Raw genomic sequence first — 23,869 nt, 5'->3', positions numbered from 1 at the left:
CTCATCTCTGCATTTGGTTGAACAAAAGATGATTAGAATTAATTAGGCTAAGAAGAAATAAGTTTAGAAAAGGACCCAATAAGAAGTACCTTTGGAATGAATTGAATTTGAATGGCTCTGTCCCAAGAATCTGTAGTCTCCTATTGGACAGTTCTCATTGCTCTGTGGTTATCTTCATTCCTGAGAATCTCACAGAGTACAGGTGATTTAAAAATCCCTGTCCTAAACTGCAACTATGAGCTGGATTATCCACCAGCTCTAGTCATGGTTTTGTTTTTGAAACTGGATGCCTGGAGACCATCCCAAGTTTTAGATATGGAACTGTCCCTCTCTGTACCCATGGGTTCTGTATCTACAGATTCTATTAACTACAGCTCAAAAATATTTGGGGCCAAGATCTTCCATCCATATCGAACATATACAGGGTTTTTTTCTTGTTATTATTCCTTAAATGATACAGTATAGCATTGTTTATAAAGCATTTACATTGTATTAGGTATTATAAGTAATTTAAAAGTTATGTAAAATAAGAGGCTGTGTGTTAGATTATATGTAAATACTATGTCATTTTATCAAAGGGACTTGAGCAGTCAAGAATTTTGGTATCAAAGGGGGTTCCTGGAACCAATGCCCCAATTGGATACCAGGGGACAACTACCTTAAGAACTGATTTACTTTATTCAATGTCTAGGTGATGGTAATATGCAGGACTTCTAAAACTGAGCAAACTCCACAAGTGAAGAAAGCTCTCTCCCCTATAGTTTATAGGCTGCCTTCCTCTCCAACAGTAATCTCTGCCATGACACAGGAATATATCCCTCCCATGCAAATATGCTTCTATAGCAAATATGACAAAATATTCAACCAGGTAATATGAGGGTGATGACTACCCTGGAGCCTGTGGGATTTTATTTTTTTTTAATGTTCGAAGTATTTTTAAAAACATTTTATAATGTATAAAATATTTTATGCTTAATAGTATTTATAATTAAATTTAATATAACAATATTTTAAAAGATGCAGTCAAAAATCCTAAATGAGTTTCACAAATGCAAAAAATAAAAATAAACTCATTGATCTGTTATGATTAGTTTTTATGTGATGTCACCATTTACTAAGTTAGGGAAACTTAACTTCTTTATAGAAGACTCCTTTCAAAGACTATCGATGACATTTATTTTTCTTTCTGAATGAGTTCCACAATCTGTGGAGGAGAAATGTTCCAAAGTCTGCTAGAAATCACATCTAGTCTCCTCCCACTCCTCTAAGTATTTTGCTTACTCCAGGTCACATGGATTTTTAAGTAATACTGGGAATGTAGCATTATTTAATTTCTATTAAATTCACTTGATTATTTATAAGTTCTGTCTCTAAAAATACAAGAATTTTGTCTATCTTGATTGAATTTCATTATTCAACTTATTACAGAAGTAGAACCCTCCAATGCCAATATCATTTCTTAAGGAGGGGCTAAAATCATGGTCTAAACAGGAAGTCTGGGCCCATGAGAAAAATAATGGAAAACCTCTCTTAAATAATTGGTCATAAATTAGGAATGTTCAACTTCTGCACACTTAAAAAAAAGTTCAGATTGTAAATAATTTTATGTTACATGTATTTTACCACAATAAAAATGTTATTAAATTTTTAAAAATACTAGGTATAGCCACTAGTGTTTTGTCAAAAGCTTATCACATTTAATTGATCTAATGTTCCCTTTTGATTGGATGACAATTGAAAAAGAAGCATCAATTAAAGACTACCTCAAAAGCAATGAGCCCATCTTTATGACACAGTCAAGGCAGAGAATAGTGATCTGAACTTGATATTAAGCAGAGTTTTGTTGTTGTTGTTGTTGTTGTTGTTGTTTTCAAGTAATCGACCAGGTTAAAAGGAAACATGTCTACTTGATTTGAAAAAATAGTAAGATCCAGCTATAGTTAGCACTAAGTACTTCAAAATAGATTGTGGTTTAATATCAATAATTAACATAGCATATGTATGTGTATATATATGCTTTTCATATAGAAAGTGTTTAGACATATTTCATTTTAAAACATAGATATTTAACATCAGAGATGTTCACATTAATAAAGTCATATAATACTGTCTGAAAAACTATCAACACCTAGAGATTTGCACCTGGCAGGAGGTTTGTGTTGGAAAAATGGAAAGGATAACTAACTTCAATTCTTATTAAAACTATATGCCCTTTGAAAAGAAAGTTCTACCATGCAACTCAGAGTGTTTCAAATTGAAAGAGCTAATGGGTTGGCAACCCCAAAAGGATTAGCAAACACAAATACAATATAATAAAAATATCATTTGATAAGAATGCATAAATTCTCTACTGTGCCAGCTAGATGAAGTTGGAAATACTCAGCTGCCTTCTTTGGGACAGACTCAAAACTTGGATTAGGTCCTCGAAATGAGCAGATGACCTCTGAATAAGATGACTCAGTAAGCTTCTTTAATAATATACCATTACCTCTACTTCTTTTGGAACAAACAAACAAAAAAAAATCACTCAATTTGGGTAGACTGCAGGTGAAAGAGAAATTTGACACTTGTAGAGAGTTAGTTTTAGTTTGCTTTGTAACACATTACCCATAGCAAATTTACCTCTATCTTTAGGAATAATAAGACATCTGTCATGAAGCTTCTTACATTTTTCTGTCTGCTGTTTCCAGTGTCATATATCTGACATGTGATAACCTCCCTTTATAAATTCTAATGTTGGAGAAAAGATTTTGTTCATTTTGGCTGCCCACATGACTATTCTTGACCTATTTGCAAATATATGACAAGGCACACCGTGCACCCTTTTATTCTGACTTTTCTGTGTCTGATACTGACCATATCTTTTAAGAACAAAATCATCTTGAGTATGTGTACAAAGGCATCAGAAGACTAAAATCAAAAAATCCATGGGAGGCTGGAGTTGTGGCTCAGTGGTAGAGTACTTGCCTAGCAAGTGCGAGGCACTGGGTTCAATCCTCAGTACCAGATTAAATAAATAAATAAATAAATAAATAAATAAAGGTATTGTGTCCATCTACAACTACAAAACAAAAATTAAAAAAAAAAATCCATGGGACTTCATTTTACCTGGTAACCTTATTGCCTGTCTCCAATGCATTAGTAATGTTTCATATCACAATAGATTATTTCTTTTTCTTTTTTTAATGGCTAAACATTTAAATCCTGAAGCATTTTGGTTTTTTGCAATCATCTTTGCTAGAATAAAAAAAAATAGTGTTGATCAAAATGTTGTCTTACTTGTTACTGACAGCTGTTAAAATGCTGCTAAAAATATAGCACCAACTACTGAAACTAACTGCTCCTGTGAAGTCCTAATGAGGAATTCTAAATGAGTTTTTCATCAAGTTCAACAAAACTTACGATTGTTTCCCACACTTGACCCAATGGATTGTTTCACTTTTTTTTTTTTTTTTTAGTAGTTGTTACTGCACATAATATCAGAGAGACAGCCTTGATGCATAATCCTAATGAGTACACAAACCAAGCAGTTACTTAAGATTAGCATGTTTATTTAAAGGTGATGAATTTCCTCCACTAAACCAAGAATACATGGAAAAAGGAGGGGAAATTGAAAATGTCTTTATTTTTATTAAAACATACTGCTGTAAGATCCTCCCGCCTTTTCAACTACTGTACGTTATTTCTAAATTTAGAACATCAGTGTAGGCACACTGAAATCTGATTTGCTTCTAATAATATGGCATACTAATTGAGATGCATGTACTGTTTGGTGCTTTGTCATCTCAAAATCTGGCCATAGAAATGTATTAAGTTTGTGCATTTTCTATTTAAATTGAGTATAAATGGAATTAAGGTAGACAGATGAATACATAGGTGAACAAATACAGAAATTAATGTACAATAAAAATTAATAAAAATATTCCTAATAGTCTAGAAAATTGAGTTTGGGCCATTTTGAATATTAACAAAAACCCTGATGTTTTGTGTTTATCTTCTGGTCCACAATTTCTTATTTGCTTGCAGTGTTTATAAACTGTAACATGTGTGTTTTGCAATAAACAAAGAAGTTCTATCTTACATTATTCTCCTATTCATCTTCTCTGACACCCCCCCCCCCTTTCTTTCTCTGACTCTCCCTGTCTTTCTCAACTCTTTCCAACAGCTGGTAAGAGAGGGGAAAAATCTAAGCTTTTTAGAAAGAAAAAGAAAATGCCAGCATGGCTAGGCTTATTAATGAAGTTAACTATGACTAAATGCTTTAGCCTTTAACTTTTAAAAAATATTTAATATGGTTAAATTATGTGATACCTAATGGTCTTTACTTTCTTGTCAGCAAACACATAAAGGAGAGGTACATGATGCATTTCAGAATATGTTTAACAATTTTTTGGGCTTATGATTTTACAGCCTAAAATCTGTGCCTCTCTCCCCTCCCCCAATGTCAGCTGTTGAAGAAATGGGATGAGGAACTGGAAAGGGGTGGCTCTGCTAAATCTGAAAAAAGAGATCTAGGGAGGATTTTTTCCAACACAAACTTAGATATTAGGCTTTGTATCTGAAGTTACATAATAGAGGATGTGATGTCACACATGTAAATTGCAAACGCTGAGTCGTGCACTTTGCTGTGGCAAACCTCAGGGAGTTTGACACTAATGGGATGGGGGAGGGAGGTGTCCCCAGGTTCAGTGACTGTGAACGGAGGGTGAACAATTGTCAAAAGGAAGATGTCTGATGCTTCTCTAAGCTCGAAGCTATTTGGCAGCTACACAGGAGATGGAGTTAAGGTCCTTTTCTGTGCTTGTTCTTTCTTACTTTTTAATTTTTTTTTCAAAAAAAATTTCCATCCTTTTGCAAAGAACAAATATGCTTATCTAAAAGGTCAAAAAGAACAAACACAGTTAAGAGGGGATTAAAAACATGCAAGTAATGACATTGCTAGGAACACACTTTTTAAGTTGATGGAACTCTTCATTAATGGGCATGGAAATTAAGAGGATGCCTAACAACCTAACACCCTGGTTCTCTTCTTTGTGGGGGTCTCTCAGTGGCATTACTTGTGGGGTGATTCTAGGCAAAACCAGCAACACCTTCTCTTTAAAAGAAGGCACCTGGGATCTTCCTCTCAAGCTGTCCTCAGGGGGCCGGCAGGGAACACACAGAGGAATGTGGTATACCTGAAGGAAACTTAATCATTCAAATGTATGGGCATATGTTTACATCTAAATACTCAGATATTAAAAAAACAAAACTTTGCTTATTAATAATTGCAAGATCCTCTAATATTTCTCCCATAGGATAAGAGAAGCTGACATATCTGGCATTTGGAGTCTCCCTCCCCACACTTAATCGATCTTAGCCTATTAAGACCAAACTATTTTAAAGGTAGAGAAAATAAAAATGTGTGCAATGACCAAGAAAAATCATATGACTCTATCTTCTAAATTTCTAAAATTTTGCTGTTCTAATAACCCCACTTTGTGCCATAGTTTGATCAAGTTGTCTGTAACTGAGACAACTGTAACTCAGACTATTGATTAAAATAGTAGATGTTAATATTGAAAAATATATTGTTTAAATATTTTCTCCATCCCCCTAGATATAGCTTCACAAATATTAAAGTGGAAGCCATTCTCACGAATAAGAAGCAAACAAGAGGTTATTTTGCTGGAAGCCAAAATGCCACCTTGAGCCCTCTAAGAACCAAGTAGTGTAACAGTATGTGGGTGATAGAAGCAATGGGAAGTTCCGACTGTGGTTGAAGGAGGAGAGTGACTGTTTTAACTGGGCAGCTCCGCGTTTAACACGTACTATTTGGAAAGGGATTAGCAACTTTCACAGCTATTTAGAAATAAAACGCTAAAGAACCTAGAGAAGAGGGGCCAATAGAGGCTATATAAAACTGTAGGAAAAGGAGTGTTTAAGCTAGAAAAGGGATGTGTGTGAGGTCGGTTCCTGGGATTTAACTGAGTGATAGAGGAGGAGCAGGTGGACCTGGTTTTAAACGACGCTCTCTAGTCTTCCCCGTGCCCTGCAATTTCCCACCCAAGGGTATGTGCAACGGCGCGGTAAAAGTCTGGGGCAGAAGCGTATCTCGCACGCCCGCGAGGGCCCGTGAATACGCGCGTACACACACACACACACACACACACACACACACACACACACACACACGTCTCTTCTGTTGAGGGGGACTGGTGTGCTTGGGGATTGGGGGTGTGGGACTTTGGAGAGGCTCAAGTGTGAGGAGGCTGTAGAGAGCCCCGCAGCGCGGCCGGCGCGGGAGAATCCCGGGATCGCAGCTCCCGGGTCCATCCTCCGCCCCCCGCCGCGTGTCCGCGCGCCGCCGGCCGCCACCCCGCCAGGCTCCATCGCCCCCCTTTCACTTTCGCATCTGCGTAGGTGTCTGCCTGGGCGGGCGCGAGGGCGCGGGGGCGCGCGGGGCGACGCGGGGGCGCGCGGCGCGCGGCGCGGGAGGGGTCCTGGCGCTCGGCCCCTTCCTGGGCTCTCTCAGCCCGGCTGCCGCCGCCGGCGTCTGTGCCGCCGTCAGAGCCAGGGGACCGGCGGCGGCCGCCGCTGCTCCCCACTCTCCCTACACGCCCCCGCGCGCAGACACCCGGTTGTTCCTCGGCGCCCCCCCACGGTGGGGGTGGGGCAGAGGCACGGCGAGCCCGGGAGAGGCGGGGAGAGGAGCAGCCTCCCCGGGTGGGCAGCGGGGGAGCAGGAAAAGAAACTTTTCCCTCCTGCCCCCGGCTCGTGGTCCTCAGCCCCGGCTTAGCCCCTCGGGTGGGAACTGCACCTGAGGCCGGGCTAGAGGTCAGGGCCGGACTTTGGGGGACCGCGGAGAGGGGCGGAAGGGGTACGTGCATTTGGGTTCCCTTTTCCCTCGGCCTCCTGGCTGTCAGTGACTGGGGTTGGGAGGGCGGCCACTGGTGCCCCCAGCCCTCTTTCCCACCAGCTGGTGGCCGGACACTGCTACCTCCTCCCGCTAGTGAGGGTGTGACCCGGGAGGGGGCCGTGGCGCCGCGGGCTCCCCCTGCGGCCACCCCTCTCTCTCTCTCTCTCTCCCTCTCCCTCGCTCGTTCGCTCTCTCACACACACGCTCACGCTTGGCCGCCCGAGCTGTCACCGGCCACCCCAGGCCCTGGGAGGGGGCGCGGAGAGCCGCGCTGCGGGGCGGCCGGCGCGGGATCATCCCGCCGGACTGGCTGACTCCCAGGGCCGCCACCGTCAACGCCGGGCGGACGAGCAGCCCCAGGAGAGGGGACCGCCTGAGGCCCGGCCGCCACTGCTGGGGGCGGGCGAGTGCCCGCGGCCCCCTCTAACGCGACTTGGCGCCGCTGACTCGCCACCTCCTGCAGGGTAACAACACTATCGCTCTATTGCTCTACCCACCGTCAATAGGGTGACTGCCGGGATTATCATCCTCTCCATCCTCACGGCCGAGCAGCTAATATTGGACTTGCTGGTGGCGGCAGCAGCAGCGGCGGCGGCGGGAGTCTCGCTGCCCCTCTCCCTCCGCCCCAGCCTCCCCACCATGTCCTAGAAAAGGTGAGTGCAGCGACAGTCACTTTGCGCTGACGGCGGCAGAAGGGGGCCCACAGAGTAGGGAAGCGGCCCCGGGGAAGGCAGGGTCCGCGCAGAGGGCAGAGGGCACGGGTTGGCGAACCGAGGTGGGCTGCGGGCTGGAGGCGAGGTGCTTGCTGGGCCGCCTCGGGGCAAGGGTGCTGGGAGGCTGGCGAGCGTGAGCCGCGGCTGCCCCTGCACGGTTCTAACCTAGATTTTGCAAGAAGCTGAGATCCAGGGCAAGATCAGCCCTCCCCAAAGGTGGTGAAAACTTAGTAAAAGAAACACGTCCATTCCTTTAATAATGAATAATTCGGCAACGCTGGCTGAGCCGCCGCCGCCGCTTCGTGTGCCCTGGCGCTAGGTCCGGGACTCCCCTTGCTCCTGCCCGCCGCCCGCGCGCGGCCAGGACACGATCGATGCCCTACTGCCCGCCGGGCCGGGAGAGCGCGCGTGACGGCGGGCCCCGCGGGAAAGTTGGAACACTCGGCGGAGACTCCTGGTTGCAGGGGCGCCGGGGGCACTGCGCGCCGGGGACTGTGGAATACCGGAGTCAGGGGTTGGGACCAGCTCGCCGGCGCCGCTGCTGTCGCCTGGAGTTCCCGATTGGCGCGGCTGAGAGTTCGAGTCTCTCTGGGTTCGGGGTCTGGAATCCCGAACCTTAACTAACTGTAAGGAGAGGAGGGGCCTTTGGACACAGGGTGTCCTCCTCCCCTCTCTGCTTTGGCCAGTGCGGAGCAAGGGTGAGGCGGGAGCTGTACAGCTGCCGCCGCCGCCGCCGGCCTTCGGGTCGCCAAGGGCCCGGGGACCAGATTTAGGTGTGTACGTCACTGATGCTGACTCTGGGCCAACCGGGAGCCTAAAAGGGAGCCTCATACGAGGAGCCTAAAAGTCCTTAGAAATTAAAGTTAAGAAGCCCATCCTTCTGCTTAGTAACAGCAGCGTTTGGGTGGGCGGGAGGAGAATCCAGGTGGGGGCGGTTGGAGGGAAACCGAAAATTCTTCGTGCAGACTCTCGATCCTTAGAAAACAGTTTGATACCTTTACCCCCTCCTGTATGTTTGTCCCAATTATGTGCACCTCTTCCACCCAATATAAAGTGAATATCCTCACAGTAAGCTCTCTTTCGTATTGCACTAGTGGAAAAATCCAATACTAAAGTAGTAAGTGCAGCAACAAAATTATAAGGAAGGAGAGCGGCAGCTCTTGACCCTGGCACTTTTTTTTTTTGGGGGGGGGGTGGGGGTGGGGTAGGGTGGGAGGAAAGCTGTGTTTAAAGGGCTTTGGCTGCACTGAAATCACCCGCTTTCCTGCACGGTTAAAACAAGGAAATTCAAATCGAGTGGGAACGTGATCCTCTTGCTCGCTAGCAGTGGAGACTGCGGCTGCTCTGCTGAGAGGTAACTCCGGAGACCGAGGAAGGGGGCGGGGAGAGGAACCTCGGGGGTCTAGTGAAGCCCACGCGGAGTTTTCTCCTGTGCGCAGACGCTGTGGGCGGCACTGGGGTCACGGCTGCCGCTCACCTGGCGCTGCAGGTGGAGAAGCGTGAGGGGATAACACTTTGACTGCTCGCGGAAAAAACCGACTTCTTCCGCGTCACTACACTTTTCACATCTCTCCAGGTATCCTGGGATCGGCCAGGAGGAGAGCTGGTTAGTCGAGAGTAGGTTTGGAGCGGTCGAGCGAGGGGGCAGAGGGCGGAGCGGGGATAGGTGCCTGGTGTCATAATCACCGCCCGGCCCCCCAAGCTCCCGCCGCCGCTGCGGCTTTAAGGAAGCTGCGGAGTCCAGGCTGTGTCGCAGCAACTTTGTATCAGTCATGTCGCCCGCCCGGTGACTGACAGCTAAGATTGTCCAATGGGAAGCCCGCCTGACCCGTGCCGCGAGGAGCCTTGCTTCCCTTCGGGCCAATGGGAAGGACTCAGGGGGGCGGGATAGCAACCTGAACTTTATCTGGACATGTGACCCGCTTTTTAAAAGGGCCGGCCCTCCAGCTGGCCAACTCCACCTCCGGGCTTTTGCCCGCGCGCCCTCCCTCCTTCCCTCCCCCTTTTGCCCGCTCTGGCCCTGCCCCTGCCCCTGCCCCCCTCCTCTCAGCTTCTCCGCCCGGGGTGTCATTGGGCTGGGAGACGCAAGCCAACTTCAGGCTGCTCCGAGGAAACCCGTGCAGTCACCTGGGTGCAAGAGCCTTACTGCCTCGGGCTCTCCCGCTGTAGGGAGGGCGACACTCGCTGGCCTGGATGTGGTTGGATTTAGGGGGGCTCCGCAGCAGGGGTGTCGTGGCGGTGGCAAGCGCTGCAACAGGTAGACGGCGAGAGACGGACCCTGGCCGAGGCAGGTGTGTAGGGGTGCGCAGCGGGCCGCCTCTTGCCTTGCTCGGCGTGCGGCCGCGGCGCGGGAGCGTGCACTTTGCAGGGAGAAGTGGCTGCGTAATCCGGAGGCACAGTCAGTATGGTGCTGTGTGCTTGTTGTTTTGTTTTGGTTTTCCACTTTTTCCCCCCTTTGGCCGCCAGAGGACTATTTTGGGAAAGTTTGGCCACTTTGGATAAATGCCCTCTAACGAGCAGCTTTTAACTGCCTTTGGCTGTGGGAGGTCTACCACCCTTCTGTTTCCCCAAAGGTGAATTTCAGATCGTTTTCCTTGTACGAATCCTAAAGGACGTTGAAATAATATTTCTTTCCTCTTGCAATTGCGGAAGCTTCCAAATCTCAGCCGGAGGTGTAGCGGAAAAAGGGCAATTGAAGGAGATATAGATCCTGTTTGAAAGGGACTCTGGAAATTTGTGCATTTCCCGTTCCCTAGTATTCTCAAAACTCTTGAGATTGGCTATGCTTTCTGTCATCCTTAGGAATTCTAAGGGCAGGGGAGAAGGTATGAATCTTCTTTTGGTGGCATCCTTGACGCGCTGAATTTTAGGTGCGTGTTTTTTTTTTTTTATTGATTTTTAAAAGACCAGGTTTAAATCGTAGTGGTTGTGGCACCATCGGTTTTAATTATTTATTATTACATAGGAGTTAGGAAAACTTTTACTAGCAGACGAGTTTTTGAAACCGTCGACTTTTAAAGGCAACAAATTGCTTCTTAACATTTTGTAATGCCATTTCTCTAGGTGCTGTTATTGATATTTACAAAGTAATGATAACAGCATTCCCCATCTGTGAAGTTCTACTGTGAAGTTTAATTTCATGTTTAACATGGCACTATCGTGGAAAGGCTTGAGAAGTTCTGGGAAAAAAATCTAAACGTGGAGCTTTTTATTTTTAAGGGAGCATAGTTTTGTTTGGGGATTTTGGAAAGATCAGGTGGCCCAATGAATTAGGTGAGTGAATAGAAATCAGTTGTGCTCAATTCTAACTGCTTCTGCTCTCTTGGGTGACCTTGGACAGATGTCTTTCTTTTACCTTATGTGTAAAAGAGGGGAAAGTAATAGTTCTAAAGAGTGAATGACAAAAGATGGTTAATATACATTGAATTTCTACAACTGTATAACTTAGTGGTGATTATGAATTTCTTAAGGCTTAGTTATTGTTATTAAGTGGCATCTGATAGTGAAGTAACAATAGAAAATGATGTTATTAAGATGGGACTATGGGGGATATGAAAAGTGAAACTTTTGAGATAAAATACAAATTTTCAAGGATCTTTAATAATATTCCGGGGGGCAGTTAACCTACTTCCTTATGGAAAACGGCAGTTTCACCTGGTTTATAAAACATGAAAATTCGAAGTCAGATTTTCCTGTATAAAAATAGTATTTGAGAGCTTTTATATGCCTTAAAATAGAACATCCATCAGTCTTTTCCTTACAATGTAAATTTTCTTTATGTTCTGGGGGGGGCATTTACATGAAAATTGAAAGAGCAAAAGGATTTTTGCCTGTGTCCCAAGAGTCTTTGGTATAATATGCATAGAAGTCATACAAGGCTGATTTTAACTCATATTTATATAAATACATATGTATGTATGTATATATGTATGTGTATGTGTACATATCTGCTTGATGTTATGCTTTAGTATCAAAAACTTTCTTTTGACTTTCTGGATATTAAGTTCTGTGAGGATCTTAGTCATCAACAACTTTTTTCAGTATTCACTAGTATGTTCAGGTTGACTCAAATTATGTACAAGCCGTGGTTATTATGCTAATTCCAAAAAGACAACCTAGGTTTCCCAGACAACATAGGAACTAAATTTCTAACTTGATCCATGTGTTTGTAGAAAGAACTAGTTAAAATAATAGAATTCAGCATGAAATATTTCAATAATTCCATTTTTTAAAAATCTGACCTTAACTGTTTGCAGTAGAAGCCACACAGATGCTAGATGTCGTCCATTCTGGTGTGTTTATTGTCAACCTTTACTCTATTTCCTTTATTGAGAGGTATGTGGGGTTGGTAGATGAGAATACCTTAAACAAATCTAATTTAGATTTCAGCAAAGCCTTTGGCAAATTCTTAAATGATAGTCCTGTCAATAACATGGTGAAGTACAGACTGCTTTATGATATTATTCAGAGAGTTCAGGGCTAGTGAAGCAGGACTAGGAAAGTTGTGATCAGCTGTCTGATGTTAGCTGATAAGCTGCTTCCTTGTCGAGTCTGCTTTAAGATAGTCCTTGGCTCAGAGTAGAGATTCTCTTCGAATCTTCATAATAGCCTTATAGAGCTGGCATATGGCTCATGCTTTAGAGCAGTGATGAAAAGTGTCCTTCAGAGTATTTAGTAGGTGTTCTGTGAAAAAAGGGTGTCAGTAGCCAAATTATTTAGGGAATGCTGGATTAAAAAGTTAAGCGACTTCTGTATCATAGAATGTCCCAGAGGTTCTAGCAAAACTTATTTATGCTATGAGACCTCAGAAAACAATGAGTGATCGACTTTCCCAAAAGACAAGTTGGGAGAATGGACTTTTTGGAGCATCATGTGAGTGGGGATCCTCCTTCAAACTCAGGGTAGGACCAAGAGAGAGACTAAGACTGAGGCCCTCATAGGAGAGTGCACCAGTGGAAGCCCTTTGGTAAGGGTGCAGAGGCAAGGGTAACTTCCAGGTCTTTGGCTAGATGGTGGAGCAGTGAACCAGGCAAGGGAGTGTGACTTTGGGGGTGTAGGGAATGAGATATACACAAGGTGTTTTGTTTTAAACACAAATAGGCATGTAATGAATTTGGACCTGAAACGTCTTTACCTTCATTCACCTTTGGTGTGGGGAAGACAGAATATTCTTAGGTAGAAAAATCACATAATATTTACTGTTTTTCAACCTGTAGCTATCGCTAAATAGTTTTTCCAGGAAGTAGAAAAGTCCAGTATTACCTATTTGGGTTCCTATACACTATTTTTAATTTTCAACTTTTAGTGGACTTTTATCCACACAAGACTTTTTTAGCTGAAATTATCTGATAACTATCTCAACCTTTGTAATTTGATTTATTTTCTCACTGTTTTGTAATTGATTTTTGATTAGGAATTCATAGAATAATGTTCTTTAAGTGAAAGCATGTTACATAATTGGCAGATTTTAATGTTCTCAAATTAAGTATTGATTATAGTATAATAGTTCAACATTTTTTATTTGTGCTTTACTATCCATCTGGGACACAGTAGTGAAATTGATAGTTTGTCGTCTCAGAACTTAACATCTAGCAGTGAATACAGAAAAGTAAGAGGTAATTATAATACTCAGTTTGAGCATTAAATTTCATTATGGAGACTTGTGATATCTAATGTTAACTTATTTAGTAGGGTCATTTTTCAATATCATGAGTTCTATAGAAGGACTTCCTTATTTTTTTAGTAGGAAGGATGGAAGGTAAAAGAGGTGGAACTAAAGGAATGCTCTTGTACAAAACTGCAGAAATGGCATGATCTTTGGGTCATAGATTATTTAAAGACTTAAAGGATTTGAAAAATGTCTCCAGAAGTTTTTTATAATTCTAAAATATACAAACAAAATTTTATGGTTCATGAGTTAATTTTCTGTAAAATGTTTCTTTTGGGTGGTGAGTCTCAACCAGGGGCGATTTTGCCCCCTAGGGATATTTGGTATTGTCTGGAGAGTTTTTGGTTGTCGGGAATGGGGAGGGTTAGTGCTCTTGGCATCTAGTGGGTAGCGGTCAGGGATACTGCTAAGGGTCTCACAATTCATAGAACAGACCTCCACACGAATCAGCTGGTCCAAAATGTCCACAGTGCTAAGGCTGGGAAACCAGCTCTGCCACTTAACTGTGTGGTCAGTGCCTCAGTTTCTCTACTTGTATTATTTAGATAGTATTTTCACCAGTCATGTAGGGTTGTTTGTAAGGACAAAAAAGTTACTTAATATAAAAAACTTGTAATATCACATTGAATTATATAGTACACAAGAATTACATTAACACAGCCCATCATCCACTCAGGAACTGATATCTATTAGAGCCAATGAAGATGATGACATCTAAAACAATCCTTGGTCTCCTTGGCACAGGGACTATGCCTGTCTGTTTATCACCTCAGATTCAGTGGCTGGTCTTAGGCTTGGATGTAGCAAGCAGTTGGTAAATGTTGCTGAATGAATGAATGCCTTAAAATTTTTAGGACCCCTTTAGATCTCCCTCCATTCACTGTTGAGTAATAGAAGCCTCTGGCCTTGGGGAGACTTTTTAGCAGAGATACTACTAGGCGAAGGTGCACGCCAGAGTCCTGGCCAATACTGAAATATAACGAAGAACCCTGGCATTCCTGAGCTGTAATACAGCCTCTCTGATCTGTGGACAAACTCAATCGAAATATATAAGCCTTTGTTTCAGAATTGACATTAAATCATCCTCACCACTAATTATCTTAAGAAAGTCTTAAAAAATAAAAAGTATTTTCCTTTGATAATTAACTTGGTAAGTTTATACTTGTTAAAGTTTGTTTACAGTAAGACTGAAATAATAGAATTCAGGATAAAATATGTCAATAATCCCATTTTTAGAAAAATCCAACCCTGTCTGCAGTGCAAGCCAGGCAGATGCTAGCTGTCCTTCATTCTTGTTTATTGCCACCTTCACTCTGTTTCCTTTGTTGTACGTTTATTTGCATTTCCGGATTGTTTTTAACAAGGCCGTGTATTAGATAGGGGAGGCAACTTCATATGATCAAAAGACTCCAAAAGCACTGGAGTCAGAAGATTGAGTTTCAAGCGCAACTTTGTTCACTATGTCTCTGAGTTCAGGCAGGTCACCCTACCTTGGTAAATTCTGTTTCTCCTTTGACGCCTCATCAATTCCCAGGGTTATTTTAATATTATTTAATATTCAAGTAAGTTAAATATTCATTGCAAACTCTAAAGGCAAATATTAAATTTAGATGCAAAGTAGTTTTATATGATTAGTTTCTTATTTTGGCTTCTGGAGAAGTTATAGTCAATATTCTGTTATGTCAGCACCCAAGAAGGTAAGTTTTAATATAATGAAAACTATTGCCTATAATAAGTAGAACATGCATTTGTGGTATAAGTAATGCAATTTTAGAATGATTTTTTAGCATAATAATATTATAACTGACTCTGACTTTTTGCTATAAATTTGTTTGTTAGCTATGGAGACCAAAGGCTACCACAGTCTCCCTGAAGGTCTAGATATGGAAAGACGGTGGAGTCAAGTTTCCCAGGCTGTGGAGCGTTCTTCCCTGGGACCCGCAGAGAGGACCGATGAGAATAACTACATGGAGATTGTCAACGTAAGCTGTGTTTCCGGTGCTATTCCAAACAGCAGTACTCAAGGAAGCAGCAAAGAAAAACACGAACTACTCCCTTGCCTTCAGCAAGACAATAATCGATCTGGGATTTTAACATCTGATATTAAAACGGAGCTGGAATCTAAGGAGCTTTCAGCCACGGTAGCCGAGTCCATGGGTTTATACATGGATTCCGTAAGAGATGCTGACTATGCCTTTGATCAGCAGAACCAACAAGGCAGCGTGAGTCCAGCGAAGATTTATCAAAATGTGGAACAGCTGGTGAAATTTTACAAAGAGAATGGCCATCGTCCTTCCACTCTGAGTAGTGTGAGCAGGCCCTTGAGGTCATTTATGTCTGACTCGGGGAGCTCCGTGAATGGTGGGGTCATGCGTGCCATTGTTAAAAGCCCTATCATGTGTCATGACAAGAGCCCCTCTGTTTGCAGCCCTCTGAACATGACATCTTCAGTTTGCAGCCCTGCTGGAATCAACTCCGTGTCCTCCACCACAACCAGCTTTGGCAGTTTCCCAGTGCACAGCCCCATCACCCAAGGAACTCCTCTGACATGCTCCCCTAATGTTGAAAACCGGGGCTCCCGGTCACACAGCCCCGCACATGCTAGCAACGTGGGCTCTCCTCTCTCAAGTCCATTGAGTAGCATGAAATCCCCAATTTCCAGCCCTCCCAGTCACTGCAGTGTAAAATCTCCAGTCTCCAGTCCTAATAACGCCACTCTGCGCTCCTCTATGTCCAGCCCTGCAAATCTCAATAACTCAAGGTGCTCCGTTTCCAGCCCTTCCAACACCAATAACAGATCCACGCTCTCTAGCCCGACAGCCAGTACTGTGGGATCCATCTGCAGCCCTATAAACAATGCCTTCAGCTACCCTGCTTCTGGCACCTCTGCTGGAGCCGCTGCAACCCAGGATGTGGTTCCCAGTCCAGACACACACGAGAAAGGTGCTCACGAGGTCCCTTTTCCTAAGACTGAGGAAGTCGAGAACGCCATCTCAAATGGTGTGACTGGCCAGCTCAACATTGTCCAGTACATAAAGCCAGAACCAGATGGAGCTTTTAGCAGCTCATGTCTAGGAGGAAATAGCAAAATAAATTCTGAGTCTCCATTCTCAGTTCCAATAAAGCAAGAGTCAACCAAGCACTCATGTTCAGGCACCTCTTTTAAAGGAAATCCAACAGTCAACCCATTTCCATTTATGGATGGCTCATATTTTTCCTTTATGGATGATAAAGACTATTACTCTCTATCAGGAATTTTAGGACCACCTGTGCCCGGCTTTGATGGTAACTGTGAAGGCAGTGGATTCCCAATGGGGATTAAACAGGAACCAGATGATGGGAGTTATTACCCAGAGGCCAGCATCCCTTCATCTGCCATCGTTGGTGTGAATTCCAGCGGACAGTCCTTCCACTACAGGATTGGTGCTCAAGGTACAATATCTTTATCACGATCGGCTAGAGACCAATCTTTCCAACACCTGAGTTCCTTTCCTCCGGTCAGTACTTTAGTGGAGTCATGGAAATCACACGGTGACCTGTCATCTAGAAGAAGTGATGGATATCCGGTCCTAGAATACATTCCAGAAAATGTGTCAAGGTAAGTTGTTGTTGTTTTCATTTTTTAAAATTCATGCCTCTATATAAAATGTTGAAGGTTAGCTTTATCACATTTGAATTTATTTTTGTTTTTAGAAGGGTCATCTAGTACTCTGTATTGGTTACAGTACTCCCCTTTGCTTTTTGATATAATGGTATAACGTTTTTGATGTAGAGGAATGGAACATTCTTAAAATCTCCTAGAAAATGTGTGTTGACTTTGTAGGAGCATGTGTAGGTGTCCTGCCATTGTCTGTTTTAGGTGTTTGGAAAAACGTTTATTTTTCTACTGCTAGTTACTATATTCGCTTTAGAAGATGAGTGTTAGATATATTTTTTTCCCCCTTTAGCTGTTTTCTGGTTCGCTGAAACTGCTTTAAATTACTTTCTTCATGGTCTTAGTCTTTTTAAAAATTTTCTGTATCACTTCATTGGTTGTGAAAAATTAAAATGAAACTCCATTTGTTACCCACAGACTTCTCTATGTCCCACCCTTTTCTAGGTAGGTTAATCGTATGAAATTTGTGGTTTTCAATGCAAATAAATAATTTCCTTAACTCTTGAGGGCTTTTTAAAGGTTCAACACATCTAAAATTACTAGGTGGACAATCTTGCTCTCTCACTCATATTGGAAGTGAAATATGTCACTGTAGTTTTGAATTGATGTATTTATAAGTCTTCAGAGCTGCAGGACGACATCGTTTACTGTAAAAGATCTCTTGGCTCTCTTTGTTGCAGATAGCATGTTACATATATTTAGAAAAAACAAGGAAGAAGTTTTAGATATGACTGTAAAGGGTGGTTCTGAGTTAGGCAATGAATACTCGTGTTGGACTTTGCTTCAGTACTGTTTTTATTATATGATTGTGATAAATGATCCCTTTGTGGAATATATAAAAAATCGGTTTTCTAGATATAGTTCATTCCTTTGGCAGTGTGGACTGTGTGAATATTTTCCTTTACAAATCTATTTTGTGAAAAGTACGTCCATCCCATTAATAAGATAGAGTTACCCTGTATTCTTCTATCTTTCTCCTTTATTGTATTTCTTTTTTCCAATCCAAAATCTTTAATTTGTGCATTCTTTTCTCATCATTGACTCAAACTTTGCTCCTCTTACTTCTAAGGAAGCAACCATTCCATAAAGGGTACATTTTTTTAGCTCTCCATAGCATGAGATCTTTAATCAGGGTCCAAATCTGTCTCTCGTATTCCAAACTTTACCATAAGACCTAAGATAGTTTGATATCAGAATCAAACTCAGCATCTGTTTTGCTACTCATGTTTTGTTTAATATTCAGAGAAGGACATTTTTTGCACACAGTGTGGATATTTTTGTTTAAGTGATGGTTTCATTGAGTTAGCGTGGGGTAGGATATCCTGGTGGCTGAGGGCATCATTTCCCTGGTTGAAATTTCCAGTTCTGCCGCTCAGTTGCTTGTGTCCCTGTGTATATCTCTTCACTTCTCAGTGATTTAGTTTTCTTATTTGGAATTAAACAGGACTGTCTCACAGAAGTAAGACAATTTAAATGAGTTAATTTATGGGAAGTTCTTTGACATCTGGTATGTTAGTATACATTATATACATTTTAGCTGTTATTTTAAATAGTTTCATTATCTTTCCATTTCTTTTAGTTTTCATAAAATGAAGAAAAAGGAAATCACAAAAATCTTTTAAGAAATATTTAAAATATTCAAGTACTGGTTAAAAGAAATGTTTGATAATTTATAAATTAGCTCTGCTATTTTTCTTTAATGGTCCGGCACCACACATTTATTAATGCACTTCTGCTTGTGCTTTTTTAGCTTCAAAGATCGCTGATTTGCTTAATATTATTTCTCTAATAAATTTTTAGAAGAGAGATACGGTAGCTAAAATTGTTATTTCTTACGATTGTTGTTTATCCTTTTTTTCCTGTTTTAATTGTAGTTTTCACACTTCACTCATGAAGCCCCTTCCAGGTCCAGGGACCCTAGCTCTAGACAGGAAGATGAGAATCGGTGCCTGGAGGTGTGGTCTGTCTCCTCTAGATGTTCCAGAATTCTTTATTTATTTGCTAATATGGTCCAAGGGCTTCATGCTGCTTGCATACATACTGGTTTTGTGCCAGTTAAGATGAATTTTCCAGAACCTTTAATGACCAAGCTTTAAATGTTATTTGAAATCTCTTATAAATTCTTTGCAACCCTTCTGGGTAAATACTATCCAAACCTATTTGTTTTGATCATTTCCAGAATATAGTATCAAGGGTCAGAGGGTACATAGATCTTTTTCAAGATTTCTGTCTATGATAGAATCATCAGTTTAACCTCATTCAAACTTCATCATTTGTTCTTTTATTTTGTATCTTTTAAAATAAAATCCAGCCTTTTGCCTCTACTTGATTTACAGTGATGCCATTCCATTTCAGGTAATGTTAAATACATTAGTGTTAAAGGTCATAAAGATCAAGGTAGTGTGTGAATGCTTCTAGGTTTAATGGTATTTTCTATCTTTAGGTTGAACTCTAAACAGTTTTATAATAGATCTCAAGGTGTGTTTTGGTGGCTTCCAGAAAACTTTTCAAGGAAGTTCATGAGGTCAGAAATCAGGCACACGTAAAGACCCACTCAAAACAGAAGTAAACCAGTGGATTTTCATCTAATAACATATGAAAAACTTGTTGATTTTTGTTTCAGATTCTGCATTGCAACTAACCTTTAACTCACAATCAGTTTTCAACGTAGCATCAAAGACTCCTGTCTACAATGATCCGAAAAGACCATTAAAACATTTCTGTCCTTTTCCAACAACATATGTGCATAAGGCCAGATTTTCTCCTTGTACTTAAAGCAAAACATATCACCACACAGTGAATTCAGAAGTAGATTGGGATTCAGCCATCTTCTATTAAGTGAGGCAATAGACTTGCAAAAAAGTATAAAATACAAAAGGAAGACTTTGTCACTGAAGTTTGTCATTTGGGGAAATAGCGTAATTTTTCATAAACATCTGTTTATGTTGAATGACTTATTTTTAAATGAGTTAAAATACTAGTTTTAATTTCTCATTTAATTGGAACTAATTAAATGTTAGTTTTAATTTCTAATGTGGATGAGTGTCAGTAACTGTAACTATCAGCAAAAGCTCTTTGGAATCCTCAGTTCTTAAGAGTAGAAAGGCTTCTGAGATCAGAAGTTGAGACCTACTCCTCTGTTCAATGCCGGGGGGCCTTTTGGAGGTTAATTGAGAAAGAGGTTGTGACATTATTTGTATTAGCCTTACTGAATATTCTTCTGAGGAAGGAGTGTCCTCTTCAAATGAGAGAAATGACTGTCACCTAGATTAACTTTTCAGGCTGACAGATGAGTAATGGCCGTGAGGGTGTGTTGTCTGTATTTCAGTCTTGGGGCATTCTGTGAGAGCAGTGACAAAAGTCATCTGTCTATTAATAATTCCCAGCAAAGGGATCTTCTGAGTGCCAAATTGTAAAGTAAATTATGACAAGACTAAATGTAAAGCCTGGAGGGTGGATACTGGTCCGGGCTGTGTCATGCTGATGGGAGTTCCTTTGTCAGCTCAGGCACAAACGAAACTGTGACCCCGTGACCTCCCGTGAGTCACAGCTTCTCCCACAGCCTCAGTTTCTTCATTGTAAACTTAGTTGAACTTGATGCCCTGTACGGTCTTCCAGTAAAAGTAGAGTGTGGCCAAGGAGTTTCCTTTGAAAAATCAAAAGAGAGTATCCCTTAACATGTTGGCTAATCTGGTTTCAGGTGAGACTCCCACATCTCACCTGGTTGTTTTCAGGTTACCCTGGATAGAAAAATGTCATTGCCATGTGCCATTTTAAAGGAAGAGTGAGGAAGAGTTGACTTGTTATTTTCTTTGAAATACTGAATAATTGTCAGTTTTTTTCTTTTCTTTTTTAATATCAGAACTTTCCTTTTATAAAACCTGACACTTACTATGAATTCTCATTCTTTTTATTTACACAGTCCCTCATGGAAACGGGCTATTTCTGTTGACATAATGCTGGCTGTTTATGGCGATAATCAGAGTCACTTTGATAGCATCATAACACAGTGCTAACATTGACTTAGACTTTTGAATATAAAGTTCACTATTTCAAAGGGCATCTTCTGACAGGCTTCAAGACAACTACGTTTGTATCTTAATTTGTGCTGAAAAATTTTTTTTATAGTTTTTATTAAACAGTGTACAGTTCAGTGAATAGTTATTTTTTTCAGTTGTCCCTGACAATTTTTTTAAATCACTTTTTATGATAAACCAAAAGTTTTAAAACTCAAGTAGTTTGTGACAAACTTTGCCCTTTTAATAAACTTTCTGAATAAACCATTGAGATATAAATATCTTTATGTAACGTGAACTGTGGTAAAATGGTACGTTTTGTGGGAGTGTGCATGTGTGTTTGAGTATTGGTGCTTACTAGGATTATATAAAACCATTACAGCATTGCTAGATCATTTGGGAATGAAGACACATAACTTTCTTGTTCTTATTATTTGTCTCAGAATATTTTGATTTTTGAAATTGCTAATGTGTCTAAAATTTCTCCCAGTTAGCACTTTAAATAATATTTTTGAAATGGTTTTCAAATGAGACATGCTTCTCCTGATAATTCAGGTACTTTCATTCACTGGTGGTTTTTCTGGGAAGAATGGTGATAATTTTATTCAAAAAGAAAAAACCCTTGGAGTGTTATAATAGACAAATCATTTTGCTCATGATTCTGAGTTTCACTTTTAATATCACGGATATCTTAGGCTTAAATGTCAGTATGTCCACCTTTTATCTTTAAAAATCTCAGTTTATTTAGAGCTATTTACTTCATTCTTAAGAAGGAAGAGTTGAGATAAAAGCCATAGTTTCATTTAGGTAAAGTCGAATTATTCACCCGGAGGCAGTTTTCATATGAAGGACATGTTGAAACCAGGACCTGGAGATTTAACATTTATATATATTTGACGTCTTTTGCAATATTGAAATTCTAGGTGTTAACCTTTCCTGTCCTAAGTGTCACAGTGATAGTAGATGCGGTATTGATCACTGTAATTTCACAGCAACACTCAACTTGGTGTTTGATGTTATTTTTTCCCCCCTCCAAACTACTTTTTTCCTGGCTGAAGACTCCTGGCTTTAGTTTCATGCTACTCATTTGCTGATAAAATTTCAGGCTGCTTTTAAGTGAATTAGCCTTTTCTTTCCTTTGCTAAATTCAAAGAGAAAAATAATTGGCTTCTTGATAACATTTAAATATAGCTGTTAACTTGGATCTCTATGGATGGCATTTCACAATTTATTAGTGATAGCTGAGAACAAAACATGTTAATGGATAAATGTCTTCATTTTAAGCTTTAGGGTTTCTGGTTTCAAACTTGTGAGGGTATAGGCTTTGTTTATGGTTTTAAGCAGTTTATTTTGTTCTTTAGTAAAGTAGTGGTGAAGTTAAAATATAATTACATATGTACTTGTTACTTAACTGATGCTCTAGAAACCTTGCGATTTATGATTGTGTATGTTATGGGCAACACCAGATTTCTATGTTGAAAAGAGGTAGACATTCATTGCTCGTATTTTATACTAGAAATAGAAAACTTTAAGGAAGGAAACAGGATAAAGAGAAAGTAACTTAAATACAAAGCTCCCTAGGGAGAGAATGTAAGATAGTAACTGGTCATCTGGATTCATAACTTTGGCTATGACTTAATTTTAATACATCATTGGTATGTAACATCACTGTATGTATTAGGGGTTGTTAAGACAAATAGACAAAAAATCACAGTGTTGGACAGAATGAAATGTAGTTTGCAAAGGGTGAAGTGGACTTGGAAGACAAGTTCACTTGTTCTGACAAGGAGAGATTAGACAGGCAAGTCTTGGAAGATGGAGTGGGGAGTGGTCAGAGTTGATGTTTAAATGTGCCAGGGAGTGGGCACTCCCTGGTGGAGGGAGCTAGGTGAGCAAAATCCTGGAGATGTGCACAAAGTGTGGATTGTGACCCAGTCGTGTGACTGGCTATGAGATGGTGGTTGGGGAGAAGGAAGCTGGAACTAGAAAGGAGTTGAACTTGAACGTTACACCAAGGGATTTGTACTTAATTTGATAGGTGGTGAGGCACTCTTTGAATGTTGGGGTGGGAAAGTGGCATGAGCTGCGGTGCCCTGGAGCCCTTAACCGGGCACAGGCTATCATGGTTTGGAGCACACGGAGCCTTGCTAAGAAATGATCCCAGCTGTGCAGGAGGGTGGGAACTAGGCTCTTGGGAACAAGAATGCCAGGGGTAATGGAAAGAATGGGACAGATTTGAGGAATTACAGAAGAAACTTTTGTGGAAGTTATTTTTGTATAAAAATTTTATTATGAAATGATCACAAGTTCTCACAAAAAGCAACTGGAAGTCCATTACAAAGAACTCCTAAAATAAGGACACTCTTATGTAACCACAAAACAACCATCAAAACCAAGAAATTGTTTCTTATAAGTTACTGACGTCTATTCTTTACATCCCAACGTGGTTTTGCTGCGTGTCCTAATATTTTTTACAGAATCAGAATCCAGTTCAGAATTGCGTGTTGTGCCTGGTTGTCCTGTCTCTTTAGTCTGTTTCACTCTGGGACAGTTCCTCAGTGTTTTCTAGTTTTCATGACCAGTTTTTTTTTTTTTTTTCATCAAAATCTGCATATTAATGGCATGCCATGTAATATTTTGACACATTAATTATCAGTTCAGACATTACTAACATGTATCACTTGTTTATAGCAAAATTATTCAAAATTCTTTCAGTTAGCTTTTTGAGGTATTAGTTGCTGTTTATAGTCATCTGACTATGCAGTAGCACACTCGAACTTCTTACTCAGATAATCTGTCTGCAATGTAGTACCCATCACTATCCTTAGCTTCTGGTAACCTCCACTCTAATCTCAGCTTCTGTGAGATTCATTTTTTTAGATTCCACATATGAGTGAGATCATGTGATAGTTGCTTTTC

The 23,869-nt window shown here is 41.2% G+C and overlaps 1 protein-coding gene across 4 annotated transcripts in view; it reads left to right on the top strand.

The window, feature by feature from the left end:
• Nucleotides 1-6,597: 6,597 nt before the first annotated feature.
• The window catches only part of NR3C2 (nuclear receptor subfamily 3 group C member 2), a 330,269-nt gene continuing 312,997 nt past the window's right edge, over nucleotides 6,598-23,869 (top strand). Inside the window, exons 1-2 of one of the 4 annotated variants that reach the window (XM_079154578.1) lie at nucleotides 6,598-7,551; nucleotides 15,119-16,877. In XM_079154578.1, the coding sequence (XP_079010704.1) occupies nucleotides 15,121-16,877 (1,757 nt within the window). In that variant the 5' untranslated portion in view covers nucleotides 6,598-7,551; nucleotides 15,119-15,120. Of the gene's footprint in view, nucleotides 7,552-8,852; nucleotides 8,966-9,537; nucleotides 9,903-9,928; nucleotides 10,185-15,118; nucleotides 16,878-23,869 lie in introns of those variants that run through there. The other 3 variants (XM_079154580.1, XM_079154577.1, XM_079154579.1) reach the window with 3 other exon arrangements.

This window comes from Sciurus vulgaris (assembly GCF_902686455.1).
Source record: "Sciurus vulgaris genome assembly, chromosome: 9".
NCBI classification, from domain to species: domain Eukaryota; kingdom Metazoa; phylum Chordata; class Mammalia; order Rodentia; family Sciuridae; genus Sciurus; species Sciurus vulgaris.
This window is presented reverse-complemented; position numbering and strand designations above follow the sequence as displayed.